The sequence below is a fragment of the Typopeltis vanoorti genome, chromosome 24, assembly GCF_054136105.1.
Source record: "Typopeltis vanoorti isolate ZY-2024b chromosome 24, IOZ_Tvanoo_1.0, whole genome shotgun sequence".
NCBI classification, from domain to species: Eukaryota; Metazoa; Arthropoda; class Arachnida; order Uropygi; family Thelyphonidae; genus Typopeltis; species Typopeltis vanoorti.
In genome coordinates, this window is record NC_143572.1 from 11,602,553 (window position 1) to 11,622,065 (window position 19,513).

A 19,513-nucleotide genomic window follows, 5' to 3' on the forward strand; every position below is an offset into this window, starting at 1 on the left:
TTTGTTTTCCAATTAAATACATTCATTCTTCCTGCCAAAATCTGGTTCTAACCAGTTCAGCTTACATCTACTGGCTTCTCTCCATATACATTGCCTTTTCACGTTCTAAACATGCACTGACTAAAAACAAGCTCCATTTCTCCTTTAGCAGATCTCCAATCAAATCCAATCAGAAGAATTACATAAAATCAGGCTTACATACAGAAATAAAAGATATATCACAATTCATATAATATACATTTAAATTTACATACATACAGTTTCTTATAATAAATTTTATAGAATAAACTAAATAAAATGAATGACATGTTTATATAGAGTATTTTCATTATTATTACATATTCTAAGATTAAATAATTAATTAATAACAAACAAAACTCAAAGCATTTATATGAATAATATATTACAAGCAAGAGACTAACAACAAATAATATTTATAAGTCTTGCTTATGACATAGTGGATTATGTTAAATGTGAATGAAGTATTAAAACATATAAAATATCTTCATTCACAACTTAACAATTGCAAATACTTTTGTACATCTCCCTCTTTTATTAATATTACCACATAAGTTTAGATATTTTATATTGTTAAAATAATACTGCATTTAATACATTTCTGAGATTGCATGCTATATATTACTAATAACAACACTGTATACAACAACAAAAAAACTTGTCATTTAATTTAAGAAAAGGTTACTGAACATTATTTTTTTGCCAGCCTGGCTGGCTGAATGGTTAGCGTATCCACTCTCTAGCCAAAAGGCTGTGGGTTCGAATCCCACCGTGTGCATGGATGTTTGTGATTATCTGTGGAAAAACTAGTGGTGCTGGTCGGCGGTAGATGGCGTTGGTAGTTGCGGTCATTTGGTGGATTGAGTGGCGGAGACAGTGTTGTGGAGCAGGTGCCCTCCCTCAATGAGGCTTTGGACTCCCTGGAGGTGTCAAATAATAATAATAACAATAATTATCAACCTTTTATGGATGCCTTTTATCATTTAGTTGTACAACACATTTCATTAATTTTTTGAAATATACACACTTCAGCTTAAATGATATGTTACAAATATTTTTTTATTGTTTAATAATTTGGAAATATCTTAAATGGCCCTAACAAATCCAATATTAATCTATTGTAATCACACCTTTTATATCTGGATATCATGAATCAGAACAGGGCTCAGAAACTAGTAACACAGTTATGAGTTTTCATAATTGTGTTGCTAAAACTTAAAAACTGAGTAAAGCATTAATTTGATGACTATTTACTCAAAATTATACAGAACTAAATTTTGCTAGATTGTATAAAACTAGCTTTATCAAGGTACACACAAATGCACACTAGTAGCCCAAATTGTAATAGAGTAATCAGTAGTTAAACACATGCAACTTAAGTATGTGTGCAACTGTTGCATTCTGATTATCTTCTTTAAGAATGTGATCTTGGATGGCAATCTAGAGCTTTGAATCTTTACTATTATACCATATTCTAGGTCAGGGTTGTCCAACCTTAGGTAATCTGAGGGCTGCATTAAAAAAAAGATTTATCTGATGGCTGCATCCAGAATAATAAATACAGTACATATATTAAATTATAATAAATTTAGTTTAATCCTTTATCCACGTGTAAGCAAACAAAGTTTGCACCTGAAGTATCTTCAGGGCTGAGGCAACTCGTGGTAAAGGTGGACCAAGCTCTCATCACCACCACTTGTCTTAGTATCTATCTAACCAAATGGGGAAAAACTTCCAATATATTAAATTACTTGGAAAGTCCTATCGTTAGTTAGGTTTAGCAAGCACTTTGAAAATTTCATAAGAAAGAAAAGTCATAGTGATTATAAAATTTTTTATTGAAACAGTAGATAAGAAACAATAATTGTTCATTTCATTTTAGGCAAGAGGTCAGCGATAGTATGGCTTCGTTTACGAAAGTACCCATATCAATTTCAATGCTTGTAGTTGCCAATCGCAGTAAATTTGCAAGAGAATTATCTGAAAATGAACATCTGTACTTTGATTTAATGTCATTATTGAAAAAGTGCTTTTGCAAAGATATGTGCTCCTGAGCATTGAGCTCACCTTGAGTCCAAAGTTCCTCAATTTTGGGTAATTCTCTATTGGTAGTAATTTAAAAAACTTCTCATTTTTTACTTTGTTAGTATAAAAAGTGTCTGATTGCAAATCGCACAATTCCAACTGATGGTCAGATCTTACATTTTCAATGCTGACAGTCAAGGGTTGTATTAAAAATTGAAATATCTTCTTTAATTTCTTAATTTTCTTAAAATCACCAAATCGATTATCAAAATCCTCAATGATCATTTCAATATAACTTTACATGAACTGAAAATGATATTTCCTCAAAATTCTTAATTTCTTCAAAACGTTCTTTGCAATTCAGAAAAAAAAAGAAAAAATATTATTAGCCAATGTTGATTTAAAAAACTTCAATTTACTTTTAAAGCCATTCAATATGACCATATAAGTTGGCAATATTCTGTTGTTTGCACTGCAGTTCTAAGTTCAACTCATTCAAATTGTTGGTCGTATCTGTTATAAATGCATGATCTGATAAAAATATTGCCTCTTGCATTTGATTTTCAAGTTCTGTTGTGTCAGATTTCACATTGTTTTTAAGAAATATGGGTATTTCTTTCTGAATAGCAAAAAAGCATTCCAGACATTTTCCTGCACTCAACCAGCGAATATCAGAATGAAGGAGCAAATCGTCATGTGCAGCATCCAATTCGCTCAAGAAATCGCGAAACTTGATGAATCAGAGATCTATTACCTCCTCGTATAATATTAGTTATTTTTACAGCTACTTTCATGGCATTGAACTTGACATAGAAATTTTCCACAGAGTGCTTCTTGATGAATTATGGAATGCATTGTAGGGCAGTTAAAATTATTTTGTCTCAAATAGCAGGTGCGAATGCTGGTCTTGAAATTCAGGCTTGCTCTTGTTATCATTCAGGGAGTGAGAGGTGTGATTGAAGTCTGATTAGAGGAATAATGAATTACTGACCATTTAAAACCATATATTTAGAAATTTATGTACATTTAATCATACAAATATGTTTATTTTACAAATGATATTCTATCTTTTTCAATTTAGCTACTTGAATACAAATTCTACCCCACGGTTCTTCTGAACTGGTCGATAACATCATCATAAAAAGTTGGTTGTAATTTAATTTTCACAAGCAACATGCACACTTGTAAAGGCTGGCTGAAGCTCACTGGCTAGAGCAAAGTTGACTGAGTATGGCCTGTGTTTAAGCAACACAGTGAGATGAAATGGCTATGTGCACGCATGAAATCACAGTGTTGCAGCAAGGACCTGGAAGCTCCTACAACTGAGCAAGCCAAGGTAGCTTTGACTAGACAAGCAAGCATTGGCCTTCGATACTCAACACAATGCTCAATTATTGCCGCGCAAGTTTAAGATGTCTTCTGTCTACAAAAATAAAAGCCTAAATCGAATGCTCATAAATGCATGCATTTATTAACAAATAAATATGTTATGTAAATTTTACTTCTTTCTCAATTAATGAGCTTGCACAGCTAGCATAGCAAGCATGGAGAATTCGCCCCTGCTCAATAGTCCGCAAAAGCCACTTCCAGTCCCCATCATAGCGTTGGCTCCATCTGTTATGATGCAGGAACATTTATCGAATTCTCCATAGTTCATAACAGAGTTTTGAACTGCTTTGAAAATATCAGTACCTTAAGTATTCCCATGTAAAAATATATGATTGAGGAGTTCTTCATTAATATATTTTTACATGGGAATACTAAAGGTACTGATATTTCCTTAAAATTCTTCATTTCTTCTAAATGTTCTTTGCAATTTGGAAAAAAAAATTAAAATATTATTAGCCAGTGTTGATTTAATAAACTTCAATTTACTTTTAAAGCCATTCAAATGACCATATAAGTAGGCAATATTCTGTTGTTCGAACAAAAATTAAAAATTGACTTACCTCTCCTTGATCAGTGCTTTCATCCACACACATAATGAAAAATACTCACATTTTGCTATTAAATCACACAGCTTTTTTGATACATATTGATCCACGTGTTGTACACGTCTTGCAATGGTCTGTTGAGATAATGCCACTGTCTCAAACTTCTCAGCTAATTTGGGCTCATTAAATTGTTTTGTCATTTCAATTGTACATTTCTTCACAAACACACCATTACTAAAAAGCTTTTTTGATTTCACTAACTCCAATGCTACTCTGCAAGTGGCAAGGCTTGAACTTTGTTTAGTGCTATGTTTTGCAAAATAACTCATTTGATGCACCAATTGCTGGCCTGGTTGGCCGAGTGGTTAGTATATCTGCTCTCCAGCCAAAAGGCTGTGGGTTCAAATCCCACCACGGGCTTGGATGTTGTGATTGCCTGTGAAAATACTAGTGGTGGGTGATAGATGGCGTTGGTGTAGTTGGTGGATTGCGGGTGGTGGAAATTGTTATTATTATTATTATTCAGGCCTCCATGGAGTCAAAAGACTCGTCATGGGAGGTCCTTTCTAAGAAACACAACTCTATCAAGACTCATCAAGAGAGGTCCCTCCTAGGAAACACAAAGTCTATCATACCACTACTTAAACTCATTAACTGTTCTCGCTCTCACCACACTATCAGGCAATGCATTCCATGGTTCTACCACCCTCCATGCAAGGAAACCACTTCTCACCCTCTTACTCACAGTTTCCTTTTGTAACTTCTAGGGATGGCCCCTTGTCATGACTCCTTCCTGCTGTTCAACCAAGCAAAAAAACTCCCCAGTGTCAACCCTGTAACTACCTCTCAACAGTTTAAAAATCTCAATCATATCACCCCTCCTTCTTCTATCCACCAAACTCTGCAATCCACACTCCCTCATCCGATCCTCATAACTAACATTGTACAGTCCCGACACCATCTTTGTTATCCGCCTTTGTACCCTTTCCACAGTTAATTTATCCCCTTCAAATCCTGGGGACCAGATCCAAGAACAGTCTAAGTGTGGTCTGATCAGAGTCTTATACAATGGAATGATAACCATTTTATCTCTGCAGGTCAGTATCCTTCTCATTATTGCAGCAATCTTCTGTGTTACCTTCACTACCTTTGCAATATGTCCCCTAAATTTCAGGTTTCTATCAATCATCAAACCCAGATCTCTTGTCTCTCCTACTTCCTCCAGTTTAACTCCTCCCATAGAGTATACAGCGTCCCATCGATGTGTCCCCAACCTCAAGACCTTACATTCTGCTGTATTAAACTGACACCCCATTCATTTGCCCATCTATCTAGCTTATTCAAATCATCTTTCAGGGCTCCCACATCTGCACTATTACTAATAACCCTTCCCAGCTTCGCATTATCTGCAAACAACCGAATATCCTCTTGCAATCCACGGACAAAAATTGTAGAGTAGCTTACCCTCCCTCGATGAGTCTTTGGACTCCTTGGAAGTGTCAAATAATAATAATAATAATAATAATTTCTTCTAATGTTCTGCAATAATAGTGCTTCTTGATTCTCCACTATACATCTCAAATGTTTTACTGTGTATTGTAGTGTAGTGTCATTTCACATTATACTCTTTAGGCACTGACAAAACTTGCATGCAAACAAGACATTGAATTTTATTCTTGTTGTTTGTAATCAAATAGTCTGATTCCCATCGGCTTTGATACACTTGCTTTTCATCTTCAATTTTTCTTTTTCTTGTTTTGATGATAAGTTGTAATAAAATTTATTAAGTAGAAGTAGATTACTAAAGCATATCTAGTTATTTGGTGAGCATCAGCGACACAACTTCGATAGCTGAACAAATGGACAACACTAATGTTCCCCATGAGTACCTAGAGCATGCGTGTTGGAACAAAACAGTGTAAGAACGCCTCTTTCACACATATAATATTTGAAAAACATGTGGGTACATAGTGATGTAAAAGCACTAAATAAAATTGACAACATCAAGATTATTGATTAGTGATAGAATTAAAATATCTAATATGCATTCGATTCGAATTGTTATTTTATTTTTTCACTCGTGAAAATCTAAACCCACAGGCAGGCCACACAAAATTGCACTGTGGGCCGCATCTGGCCCTTGGGCCATGTTTTAGACAGCCCTAATCTAGGTAATTTTATCCCGTTATTCTAACCTGGTATGGATACATAGATGCTAATTATAAGTCATATTTTTGTTTTAAGTAGAAAAAAATATCTTGGAATAATTAGTCAAATGGTAAGAACAAATGGTAGTGGAAAGGCAAACACAGATTTAGTTCAAGATGGTTTGATCCTACAACTCAAACTGGTACTTTCTAGGGGCACGATGAGCAGATCTTGATTGCTCAGCTGCATAAGGGCGGTAGCAGACTGGAAATGTCTAATTATAGGCCTGTTTGTGTGTCATCAGTAGTTGTTAAGGTCTTGGAGAAATTAGTGAGGGACTATATACAGTGTTGGGCAGATGAGGGTAATGTTATCTGTGAGAATCAACACGGATTTGTTAAGGGGTGCTCTTGCTTCAGTAATATGATTGCCTTTTATAATAAAGTAATGAGAGCAGTTGATGAGGGAAAGGCATATACTGTTATTTTTTTTGGATTTTGCAAAGACGTTTGACAGGGTGCCACATAATAAGCTGATATTTAAGTTGCAGCACATGGGTTTAAAATGTCAATGGATTCAGCATTGGCTGACTGATTGGTGGGGCAATATCAAGGAAGCAGAAGGTTACAAGTGGGGTTCCACAGGGCTCAGTACTGGGACCTGTATTGTTCAACCTTTATATCAATGATATTGTCAATGGATTGCAAGGGGACATTCAATTGTTTGCGGATGACGTGAAGCTGGGAAGGGTTATCAGTAAGAGTGCAGATGTGGCAGCCCTGCAAGAGGATTTGAATAAACTAGACAGATGGGCAAATGAATGGGGGGGGGTGTCGGTTCATTGCAGCAAAATGTAAAGTCTTGAGGTTTGGGATCCATCAATGGGAGGATGCAGTCTCGATTGGAGGAGCTGTACTGGAGGACGTAGGGGAGACGAGATCTGGGGGGTGATGACTGATAGAAAACTGAAATTCAGGGAGCATATTGCAAAGGTGATGAGGGTAACTCAGAGGATTGCTGCAACACTGAGAAGGATGCTGACCTGCAGAGATAAAAGAGTTATCATTCCATTGTATAAGACCCTGATCGGACTACACTTAGACTATTGTTCTCAGATTTGGTCCCCAGGATTTGAAGGGGATAAATTGACTGTGGAAAGGATACAGAGATGGATAACAAAGATGGTTACCGGACTGTACAATATGAGTTATGAGGATTGACTGAGGGAATGTGGACTGCAGAGGTTGGTGGATAGAAAAAGGAGAGGTGATATGATCGAGACTTTTAAACTGTTGAGAGGCAGTTACAGGGTAGACATTGGAGAGTTCTTTCACTTGGTGGAATGGCAGGAAGGAGCAATGACAAGGGGCCATCCCTGGAAGTTACAAAAGGAGGCTGTGCGCAAGAGGGTAAGGAGTGGTTTCTTTGCGTGGAGGGTGGTTGAACCATGGAATGCATTGCCTGAGAGAGTGGTTGGAGCGGGAACAGTCAATGGGTTCAAGGAGTGGTATGATAAACTTTGTGTTTCCTAAAAATAACCTCCCACGATGAGTCTTTTGACTCCATGGAGGCCTGGATAATAATAATAATAATATTTTTGCTAAGTCGTATTTATTAAGATTGTTACAGAGCTGTGGCAGATTCCCAAAAGTCTTTCAGGTTTATACTTATAACTGTAAGTAGAGATTTTTTTTCCCCCCTTACTGAATCTGATCTGTATCAATAGCATGGTCTACAACCTAGAGTGGCTTTAGCATAGAATACTGGATGTATTTTCTATGTTAATGCTGTCAAATATTAATTTTTCTTCCTTTTGGACTAAAATATGTCAATTTACAAGAGCATGGAATAGAGTAGATACTAGGATGATATAGGAAATAAGGATTGAGATAAGGAGCTTTTAGTGAATAAATAAGGCTAGAAGAAGAAGAAGAAGAAAGTTTGAATATATTATATTTTTTCTGAGAACATTGATTTTGTGTGTGTATGTGTATGCATGCATGTGTGATCTAGGTTTTGGCAAGGATTACATCTGGCAGGAGAATGCAGAGTTTTGTTAATTTTGTGGCTGTGATTTATTTCATCTGACTCCAAACAGATTCCACCTCTTTTTGCTCAAGTTTTAATAACAGCATGCTTCTGGGAGGGTTACGATGGACATACCTGCTAATATTGGGTAGATTTTTCATAGACAGAAAGAAATAGGAATTTTTACCTAGATGACTAGAATATCAAGGCATGCAGGGCAGACAGTTACTGTAGAAAGCTTTTTCACTTTGGTTACAAGTATACTTGACAAATTATATTCTTGCTTAATCCTGTATCTAAGTGTAAGCAAACAAAGTGTGTATGTGAAGTATATTTGCTTGCTTACATTTGGATAAAGGATTAAACAAGAATATAATTTCTTCTCAAGTAATTTGCAACCAATCATTATTTTTATTTATTATTTTTTATTTTGTGCATTGGTAAAACAGATCCTAGGATGTTGGCTGTTAAAGTGTGGTAAAAAAAGATTCTGACATATCCACATGACCAAATAGATATTTTTTAATGTAACATAGGCATATTGAATGTATTGTGATGTAGGCAATTTTTCCAAGCGTTCCATGAAAGGGCGGGGAGGGAGGAGAGCCCAAAGCAATGTCTTCAGTCTGTTTGTAGGTTTTTCATGCCAAGTAATATGGCTGTAGTGCATGTTAAAGGTGAAGAAGGCAGAATTTTCTTTTGTGGGGGACAGACATTAATGAATAGAGAAGTTGTGTTGAAACTGACTGTTAGATTAATATTTTAAAGGGTTATGTTTAACAAGCAAGATTTGAAGTATACACTTGTGATACAGTTTAATTAAACAACAGGTTTAATCCTTTTCAATATTTTGTCTCTGTTACAGAGACATCTTCAGGAATACAATGTTAAAATTGTAATAACACACACAAGAAACAAGAAGTGGAAGAAAAAATTGGACTAAATGAAGACTCGTCATACGAGGGGGTGCCCCTCTATAGGTGCTGTTGGCTAGCCTTAGATGTTGGGCGAGATAGCTAAGAATTAAAGTTTCACAAATCTTGGGAAATCTAATACAACCATGTTTATTAAGATTAGGCTGATTCTTTAAATCTGTCACTGATTCTAAATCTATGTTAATCGGCTGGCCTTCCTTAAAAGGTGTAGGGTGATTGGAATTACATGAATTACACCTACCTGTGTTAAGTTTAAACCAAAAGTTTACTCTCCTAAAGCTTCCTCATCTACAAATGTGCCAGTTTTACTTTGTTTTGTGAACAAATTGCTGCTACTCATGCTAAATTATATACTATTAACACAGCTATTAGCTCATTTCAAGTTGAACTCGCCTCTATTCTCAACCCTAAACTTTGGAGTATTATGTTGGATGTTTCTGTGAAATTTGTCTGTAAAGAATTTCAGAATATAAAAAATAAACACATTAAAAATGTAATAATCTTTACATTTCTTCTACTCAGCTATAAAGTCAGTTACTACAAGTTGTTGTTAACCTGTCATCAAAAAGACTCGATGAAAAAACTGTTCATGTGGTTAGCCATGGTCACAACTTTGCAATAGCACTTCAGCAAGTTCCTTGTTTAGAAATCATGTGGCATCTAGAGCATGGCATGTGCAACTCACCCTCCTGATGTTGTGAACAACATCAGGCTCGATGTAGTTAGCACCTTAACTCTTCACTGCCAAAAAAAGAAATCTCTCCAATAGCCAGCTCCAAGCACTATGTAAACTCTGCAAAGACAACATAATTATTACTAGAGCTGACAAAGGTGACTACTGTTGTCCTCAATTCCAGTGATTATAATCAGAAAATGAATGTTCTGCTCAGAGACTGCACTACTTATGAACCTCTAGATCAGTGTTTCTCAAACTTCAGACATCCGTGTACCCCTTCTTAAATTTTCATTATTACCAAATATCCCCTTATCAAAATAATAATAAATAAATAAAATATATTTCATTGTAAATGTCTATTTTATTGAATTTAGATGTACATGTAAACAAAAAATATGATTTATTTTTAATAGAACAAACTTTATAAAGGCGTGGATAGGCTCATGTGTTCATCACACATGTTGAATTGGATTTAAACGGTATTGATGCGAACACAGATTGATAAGAAAATAACTATTTAATAACTTAAAAGCTAATATTTCACTGGTATTATATCCAGCATCTTCAGAGCACACAAACAAAGTTTGTTACAAATGTGAGACACCACAATTCGGTGTAACAGTGGGGCTAGTATAAGTAATTGCAGCGTGCAACACAAGACCAAAGTCCTAATACGGCGCTGTTGGATTGTGATAGAGTGGAATTTTAGGAACTCCTATCTTATCACAATCTAACATGTGTTTCCAAACAAAAAAGGGAGATAAATACAGTAAATTGCCTCTGAGTATAAAATAATTGCTATGTGTATATATATAGCAATTATGATTCACTAATACCGATAACCTGTGGTCTGGAAGTGCCAACCATGGCCAAAAATTCTTCCTTCTTGTTCCTAATACTCCTAGCATTAGTGTACATGAATTTAAGACCCCCATTAGCCCCAACCCTATTCGCTCGGGCATATTATACTCATTCATACATTCAACTGCCTTATTAAGGTCTGTATATCTACCCCCCCCCCCCCCCTTAATAAGTCTAGTTTTCCTGATTTTGCACATCCACTACATTCAGCAACACTTTTTCAAGTCTCCTTATACCATATCCATTCAAATGCAAGCCATCCATCTTATATAGATCTTTTTGCCCATCGAGCTCGCTCCACACGTCCACAAATTCCACACCACTTGTCATACATAAGTCATTTGCAATTATGGCCCTCCTTTTAAACATTTCACTGTCATACCGTGGCAAAAGACTAATCATTCTAACTCTCTCACTCTTTTCTTTTGCTACCTCAAACAATTCATTCAGGTCCTCTATCATTTCCATTTATCTCCTTTCAAATCATTCATACCTGCCAAACAATCATTTCTTTCACCCTTTCCTTTTGCTCTCTAATAGACTCAGTTACATCCTTTATGGTCGCACCAGGTTGGTACAATTTTGTCAAATCCTCTACTAATACACCTCGTCCTAACGAGTCTCCATACAGCACTCTATCCTTCATTTTGTTCATGTTCACACTCATACGCTTATTTTTCCTATCATACTTTTTATTATTGGCTGGTTCATTCAGTTGACTTTTGCTCATACGCTCTAGCTGCTGTTTTGCCCTTTGTATCGCACCACTCAAAAACGCGATCTCACTCATTGCATCTATCTCATCTTTTTTATTCTCTGTAAAACCATTAATATGCTCTGAATTAATACTATCATTCACACTCTCACAGTTCTCTGGTACAACCTCACCATTTCTTGTCATATCACTATTTTCTTCATTCTGAAGTTTGACAAAAATATCACACTCACGACCCGAAATACACTTTAATTCCTCATTCTCCCTACATTTTCTACACACATTCATTCCTTTATTATCATCTAACCATACTCCAACCGCACTCCGCAAAGCGTACATCTCGCAGATAGTACACTGAATCATCTCCTTTATATTACCGTTCTTGAATAAAGATGGCGAACCATCATTACTGGCCGCCATTTTCCTTCATACGGGAGCCATACTTACTTCTAACGTATTTTATCAAATTATAAAATGAAACATCAAAAACACACAAACAGATGCACTAAGATATGAAAGTCAAACAAAATCAAGTAATATTCAAGTAATTTTATCAACGATAACTTAAAATAACACTTATCTTATCAGGAGCTTTCAACACACACATACAACTACGAATCCCTCTAGCGGCCGAATTTTCATACATTGTTGAATACGAGGGTCGATTGAGGGAATGCAACTTGCAGAACCCTGTGAGTAGAAGGAGAAGATTGAGATATGAGGGGTTGTTACCAGATTAATGTGGAGGGGATTTTTCATAGAGTAGAGGGAGACAAGGTTAGAATGAGAGGCAATCCCTCTTGAGCTGATAATAGCAGTATTTTCTACTATGGTCAGCACAAGTTTGTGAGGGAGGAGGGTACACTTTAGCAATCTGCTTACATATTACAACCAGATGACAAATTCACCTGGTATAAAGCTGTACAAGAAGGATATGTACAGGGGAATGAGAAGAAGGTTCTTTGCATGGAGAGTGACTGATAAGTGGAATTCATTGTCTGAAAGTGTGGTAAGTGCAGGAACTGTGCATGGATTTACGGTATAGTTCAATAATCTTTTTGCATGAGAGAATGTGGACCTCTTGCAATAAGTTCTTTGAAGAGGTCTGATAATAATAATAACCATGATGAACAGTCACTTAGTGTGTAGTAGCTTGGGTCACATGCATGAATAATAGCTTTCATTGATTATCATTTAAACACATTATATATATCATCAGTGTAATTCCTGTGTGATGTTAAAATGAAATCAGTATCACTGCTCAAATATCAATAATTATGATTTTCATAATATTTAAGATGACTGCAGAATCATGTGAGCAATACCTAAATCTTTGTGAAATATATATTGGTAGTATTTTTATATACAGATATATTTTTTATTATTTATTTATTTATTTATTTTTGTAGGAAAGCAGTTTTGGGTATTCAATGCTAATCTTCCAGAACCAGGTTATCCAAGACCTTTAACTGATCTTGGCCTTCCTGAGGATCTGGAAAGGATAGATGCTGCTGTAGTATGGGGTCACAATGGGAAAACCTATCTCTTCAGTGGTAGGCAGTATTGGAAAGTAGATGAAACAGATCATGCTGTGGAGTTGGATTATCCTAGAGATATGGCTATGTGGAGAGGGGTGCCTTATTATATTGATGCAGCTTTTCAATGGATAGATGGTATGTGATTTGATTTTGCCATTTCAGGAAGTTTTGTTGGTGTGTTGTATATGATAAATATGTTGTCAGTTGAATGAACCTCCCACGATGAGTCTGCCGACTCCATGGAGGGTGTAATAATAATAATAATTTCTTAGTATTGCTAAGAAACTAGTATAGAAATTATCATCAGAAATAAAGACCAACTTTTTTTCTTTTCAAGTATGATATTAATTATAATGAATGAAATCATTTTCGAAATTATGGATTTTACAACTGTGTTATAACTAACTCTTTTTATTATCCTGACGTTTCAATCTTCATATCAAGATCATCTTCTGGAGCATACACAAATATACAAGACAAGCTGAGTTACATTACAAACCATAAGCTAGAGAAACAATGATTTGATCACATGTTATTCTACTGGCATGAACTCTAGTGAAAAAAAAAAAACAAAGAAAAAACTGAACACCTTACATAAAATTGACTGGAAAAGCACTAGTTGTCTACATCACAACAAAACATGGTATGAATGCAAATTCAAGGAAGCCTGTGAGATCATTATCGACGACCCCAATCTGAACAATTATGAAGGTCTAAAAATTCCCATAGATATGGAAGGCATATATTCGACCCACGGAACCTTCCACTCTAAGAACAACTATAAAAGGACTGTAGTCAATCCAGGATCCTAAATCAAAAATAACAATTGTAATACTAAAAATAGGACATCATTGTTACTGAAAGAAAACTATCTATAAGAAATATGTTTATTCATGTTATCTTAAATTAAATCTAGCTTGATGTAATTTATAAATAATTTATTTATTTATTTTTCACTAGAGGTCATGCCAGTAGAATAACATGTGATCAACTCATTGTTTCTCTAGCTTACAGTTTGTAATGTAACTCAGCTTCTCTTGTATATTTGTTTATGCTCCAGATGATGATCTTGATACGAAGATAGAAAAGTCGGGATAATAAAAAGAGTTAGTTATAACACAGTTGTAAAATCCATAATTTCGAAAATGAATGCTGATCACCATGTAACACTAAAAGAAAGGATTATAACGAATGAAGTTTGAATAAATGTAACTAGGTGAAATTTCTCATTCTACAAAGCACAAGAATATGAAAACATACAGGTTGCATTTTTATTTCATTGCTTACCTATGTAGATATAAAACTTGCCTTATCAAAAGACATAGATGTTAGTTACATTATTTGCCAGCATATAAGATACACTGGTGTATAGGATGTACCCCCTTTTTTGTACACATTTTTTAGGAAAAAAACTTTATCATTGAATATTATAATGAATTTACAGTATTTCAAATATAAAGTAATAAGTAGGTCTACTTTAAACAAATACCTAATCTAACTAGGAAAGAGTACCCGCCTTTTAATTGTCAAAACTCAGAAATTCATACCCAGAGCTAAATGAAGAGACATTTGAAACCTCTTCTAATCAGAATCTGAGTCCTCATACAACAAATTGTCCTCTGTACCATCTAGTGCATTACTAATTCCACACTTCTTAAATGATTTAACCACTGTCTCAGTTTTCACAGCATCCCATGAAGCTTTGACCCACTCACAAACTTGCGAAATGCTAGGCCCCTTCCTTCTTCCTGATGGCATAACCTCAAAATCTGAAGACTGCATCCAGCTGTTCCATTCTCCTTCATAAATCCCTTAAATGGTTTATTAATACAGACATCTAAAGGTTGAAGCTGACTAGTTAGACCTCCTGGAATTACAGCTAACTGAGTTTTCAATTAATTGAGTTTATTCGTAACATCGTCTGTTCTGTGAGAACGAAACTGATCCCATACTAGCAGGGCAGGTTTTTCAACAGTCCACCAGGGCACCTAGACCAAATTTTATCTATCCATAATGTCATTCCTCCTCCATCCATCCAGCCTTTTGCGTGAACATGTACAAACACTCCTTCAAGCAGTTTTTCTTTGAGTAACGTCTTCCTTTTAAAAATCACTAGTGGAAGAAATTTTGTCCCATCAGCACAGCAGGATAAAACAACCGTGTAGTGAGTTTTTTCGTGCAACGAAGTTTTAATAGTAACACCTTAGTGCTCTTGGAATCTACAGTTTTGTTTGAGGGCACATTAAAAGTCAGTGGAACCTCGTCCATGTTTCCTATTTGCGCAAGGTCAAAATTTTCTCGTTTCCTTGCGTAAATGACAAATCGAAATTCGATCATTTTTTTCTTCATATTCAGCTGGCATCTTTTGTGATATATTTATGTTTTAGTCCGCATGCATAGCCGGTTTCTCTTCATGAATCTTGAACACCATGATGTTGATCCAGTAAAGTTGGCGATCCCTCTGTTAGTGGCTATTGCTTTCACTTGATGAATAATCATATTTGTAGACACTGAAAGTCTCGCTTTTCTGTGGTCTAAAATTCAAGTATTCAGTTCTGCCTCAAGTTCTGGCCATTTTGCAGTTCCACTTCATAGGTTATGTTTACTGCGAGGTGCTTTTTTTAAATCCTCTTCCTGATTCTGCCAAGTTCTTATCATTTTCTCAGTTGGGGGTGGTCCGAAATGCCTCTCTGCAGACCTGTTTCTATGTTCTTTAGCATATGCAATCACATGTAGCTTGTATACAATATTGTAACAATACCCGCATTTTTCAGCCATAATTTGCCAAGAAATTTAGAGAAAATTTAACGGCAGAAATTTATCACGTTCACAACTGCGACAAAAATTGGAAAGTTTAAACGAACAGAACACAGCTGTGATTGTCGATGAAAGCACATGCGCATCCACTGAACTCTATGTCAGTGTTTCTCAAAGTGTGGTACACGTACCCCCAGGGTACGTGAAAGGTCTCGCAATTTTCGCTTATGCATCATTAACGCATAGAATAAAATTCAATGTATCAGTGAAGTTCGTGATCGTAAAACATTCCTATTGTATCACTGAATAAGGTACAGAGACATCTGCAGGCTGTGCAATATGTTTCTCAACAAACAGTGCAATTAGAGACAAATGGGATAAAAATCGCACTAGCTAATGAATCGCATGTCTCCCCCTTCCACAGAAAATGCAGTATGACTGAAGCATTTTCTGTGGGAGGGGGTGAATGAACGTGTTAAAATGAAGAAATATATAGTGAATGTGTTTCAGATATTATACAAGGAATTCGGTTGAAGAGAATTAGCATTTCAACTCAACTGTCGGTTTGTCTTTGTCATTTAGTAGCACGAGCTTTTGTTAATACTGCACCAATCACATGAACGCGGATGTCTGAAGTTTGAGAAACACTGCTCTATGTAACTGGAATGCTCTCACACACCACAAGGAAGCAATAAAGAAATCGCATAACTCAGAACAGAGAAACTTTCCAGAAATGAAAATAATAAAAAAATGAGTATCGGCATATAAGATGCTCCCTGTTTTTCAGACCTATTTTCGAAGGAAAAAAAGTGCATCTTATACGCCGGCAAATATGGTATTCATCTTGCTTTTCTGGTATTACACAATAAATAAATTTATTATTTATTTTTATTTTTAGAGGTACCTGTGGCATAGTATAATTACTAAAGAACACGTAAGTCCCCAGTAATAACTTTTAATTAATAAATAAGATACAGATATTTTATACTAAAACTAATAGTACATCTTCAGTGTTACAAACAGATAGGAATGGAATACAAGTAACGAATATTCGGTGGATCACCTATTAAAATACATTGTTGTCGCGAGCTAGGAAATGAAAGAGATTAATAAATAATTAATATTTAAGATAATTGTTTTGTTTTAATGATTACATAAAATAAAAGTCTCCCAGATCTTCAAGAGAGAGAGACAATCATTTCAATTTAAATTCGGTCGGTGTAAAATAGCTTCACAACTTTCTTTAAAGAGGCGTTCATATTTGAACCTGCATGTATGAAGGAGAATAGCTTTATCTCATTGGATATTATGGGTAGTGTTAATACTGTGTTGTGCTAGACCAGACTTCTGAGGTTTGTTGTAATCAATATAATATTGATGTTCTTTAATTCTTTTTTTCACAGAACGGCCAGTTTGTCCAAAATAAGAAACATCGCCTTCACATGTTGTGGTTAAGTTGTTGGAGAAGCTTGTGAGAACTAGGATTCAGAGTTGGGTTGACAACAATGGTATAATCTTTGATGGACAGCATGGATTTGCTAAAGGGAGGTCATGTTTTAGTAATCTACTTACTTATTACAATAAAGTGACTGCTTCCTTGGACAGAGGAGAAGGATACACAGTAATCTACTTGGATTTCGCAAAAGCTTTTGATAGAGTACCTCATGATAAGTTGACAGTCAAACTAGAGCAGATGGGGTTGGATATTAGATTAGTGCATTGGATTGGAGACTGGCTATCTGATAGGTATCAACAAGTTGTGTATGGGGGTGCAATATCCAGGAAAAGGAAAGTCACTAGTGGAGTGCCTCAGGGGTCTGTTTTAGGGCCATTACTATTTAACTTGTATATTGGCAAAGATTTGGATGGAGATATTCAGTTGTTTGCAGATGATGCAAAGTTGGGACGAACCATAGAGTAGTGAAGATGTTGTGGCCTTGCAAGAAGACTTGAATAAATTGAGTGATTGGACAAGCAAATGGGGATGTGAGTTCAATGTTGCAAAATGTAAGGTTTAAAATTTGGAAAACAAAGATGGGATGCAGAATTTATGCTTGGTGAGAATATATTGTTGGAAGTAGAGGAAATAAGAGATCTGGGGGTGATAGTGGATAAGGATCTAAAATTTAGGGGACACATTGCCAAAATTGTGAAGACAACACAAAGACTTGGAAATGATGCAGAGGACGCTGATGTGTAGAAGTAGGGAGATTCTTGTTCCATTTGTATAAGGCTTTGATTAGGTCACACATGGATTATTGTGCCCAGATTTGGTCACCTGGTTTTCAGAAGGATGAAGAGATGTTGGAAAGGGTCCAAAGGCAACTGACTAAGGTAGTTTCTGACCTCTGGAATGTCAAGTATGAGGAAAGATTGAGAAGATGTAATTTGCAGAATCTGGTGTACAGGAAGAAGAGGGGAGATATGATAGAGACCTACAAATTAGTAAGGGGTTGTTATAGGATCAATGGTGGAGAAGTTCTACAGAGAATACTGGAAGATCAGGGGAGAACCAGAGGTCATCCCTGGAAACTGTATAAAGAGGGTGTGAGTAGGGGAGTGAGAGCCAGGTTTTTTTCGTGCAGAGTTGTGAGTGATTGGAATGCCTTGCCTGAGAGTGTGGTATCTGCAAGGAGTTTGAATGTGTTTAAGACACGGTATGATGAGATGTGTGTGTGGGATAAAAGGACCTCCTAGATGAGTCTTTGACTCCATGAGGTCTTGTTTAATAATAATAATAATAACATGGTATTTGGTAAACACCAGCCAAAGATAGAGATGACAGTTTATCTTTTGTAGATGGCAATAAGGAAGAAATTTTGTTGATTGGAATATATGTGTGGAATCAATTGAATGATGAAGTAGTAAATATTGTTCTTTGTTTATCAAAACAATCTTTAACCCGTTCTTACGAAAGAAATTTTCACAGACTTATGCAAAAATATAATTCTTTAGATCACAAGCAAAAGAAAAACTTAACTTCTGAAATCACTTCTACTAATAAATGGATTATTAACATTTCCGATTGCTCTTTATCCGACGCCGAAACCACTGCTTTAGCAAAAGGCCTTGATTTTGCTGTTATACCTACACGAATTCCATATCTTGATTTTTTACATAATATAGAATGCAATCTGTCTTGACTTTCTAGTGACGATGCTAATAAACTTCGTTTTGAAGTTGCGACTTCGTTATTTAAAAGCAAATTACCTCCATGCAATTTATCAAATGCTGAAATCAAAGGGCTGACTTCCTTAAGAAGAGATAATAACATATCTTTTTTTAAGGCCAATAAAGGAAAAGCTATTGTAATCATGAATAAGTATCCAGTCTTTTAGAAGACACCTCTACCTACAAAGAGATCATGCATAATCCTATAAATTCACAAATTAAACAATTAAATAAATTACTTGATGAGGTCATCAGTTGGGACCCAAATTTTGTGGATAAATTATGCACCTACTTTGGAAGAACTCCCCGTCTATATATTTAGCCTTTCTTCCAGATCTTCAAGATTATCTACTATCACGACAATATCATCTGCAAATTTCAGATGATGCAGCCTTTCTCCATTTATGTTTATTCCTTTTGTTTCCCAATCAAGGCTTCTAAAGACTTCCTCTAGTGCAGTTGTAAATAATTTGGGAGATATGATGTCGCCTTGCCGGATGCCTTTTTGTATTGTGAACTTTTCATTGTTTTTATATAATTTAATTACAGAAGTTGCATTATTGTAAATATGTTTTAGTGTTTCAATATATGGTTTCTCAGTTCCCTGGGTTTCAAGTGCTTTTAGTGTTGCAGATGTTTTAACTGAATCAAATGCTTTTTCATAGGCCAGACATAAGGGTTTATTGTATTCAATTGATTTTTCAATG

The 19,513-nt window shown here is 35.6% G+C and overlaps 1 protein-coding gene across 1 annotated transcript in view; it reads left to right on the forward strand.

Moving 5' to 3' along the window:
* LOC150092927 (matrix metalloproteinase-2-like) overlaps positions 1 to 19,513 on the forward strand; it is a 198,170-nt gene that overhangs the window by 170,033 nt on the left and 8,624 nt on the right. Inside the window, exon 7 of the mRNA XM_090414107.1 lies at positions 12,750 to 13,013. Coding sequence (XP_090270233.1) covers positions 12,750 to 13,013 — 264 coding nt within the window. The remainder of the gene's footprint in view (positions 1 to 12,749; positions 13,014 to 19,513) is intronic.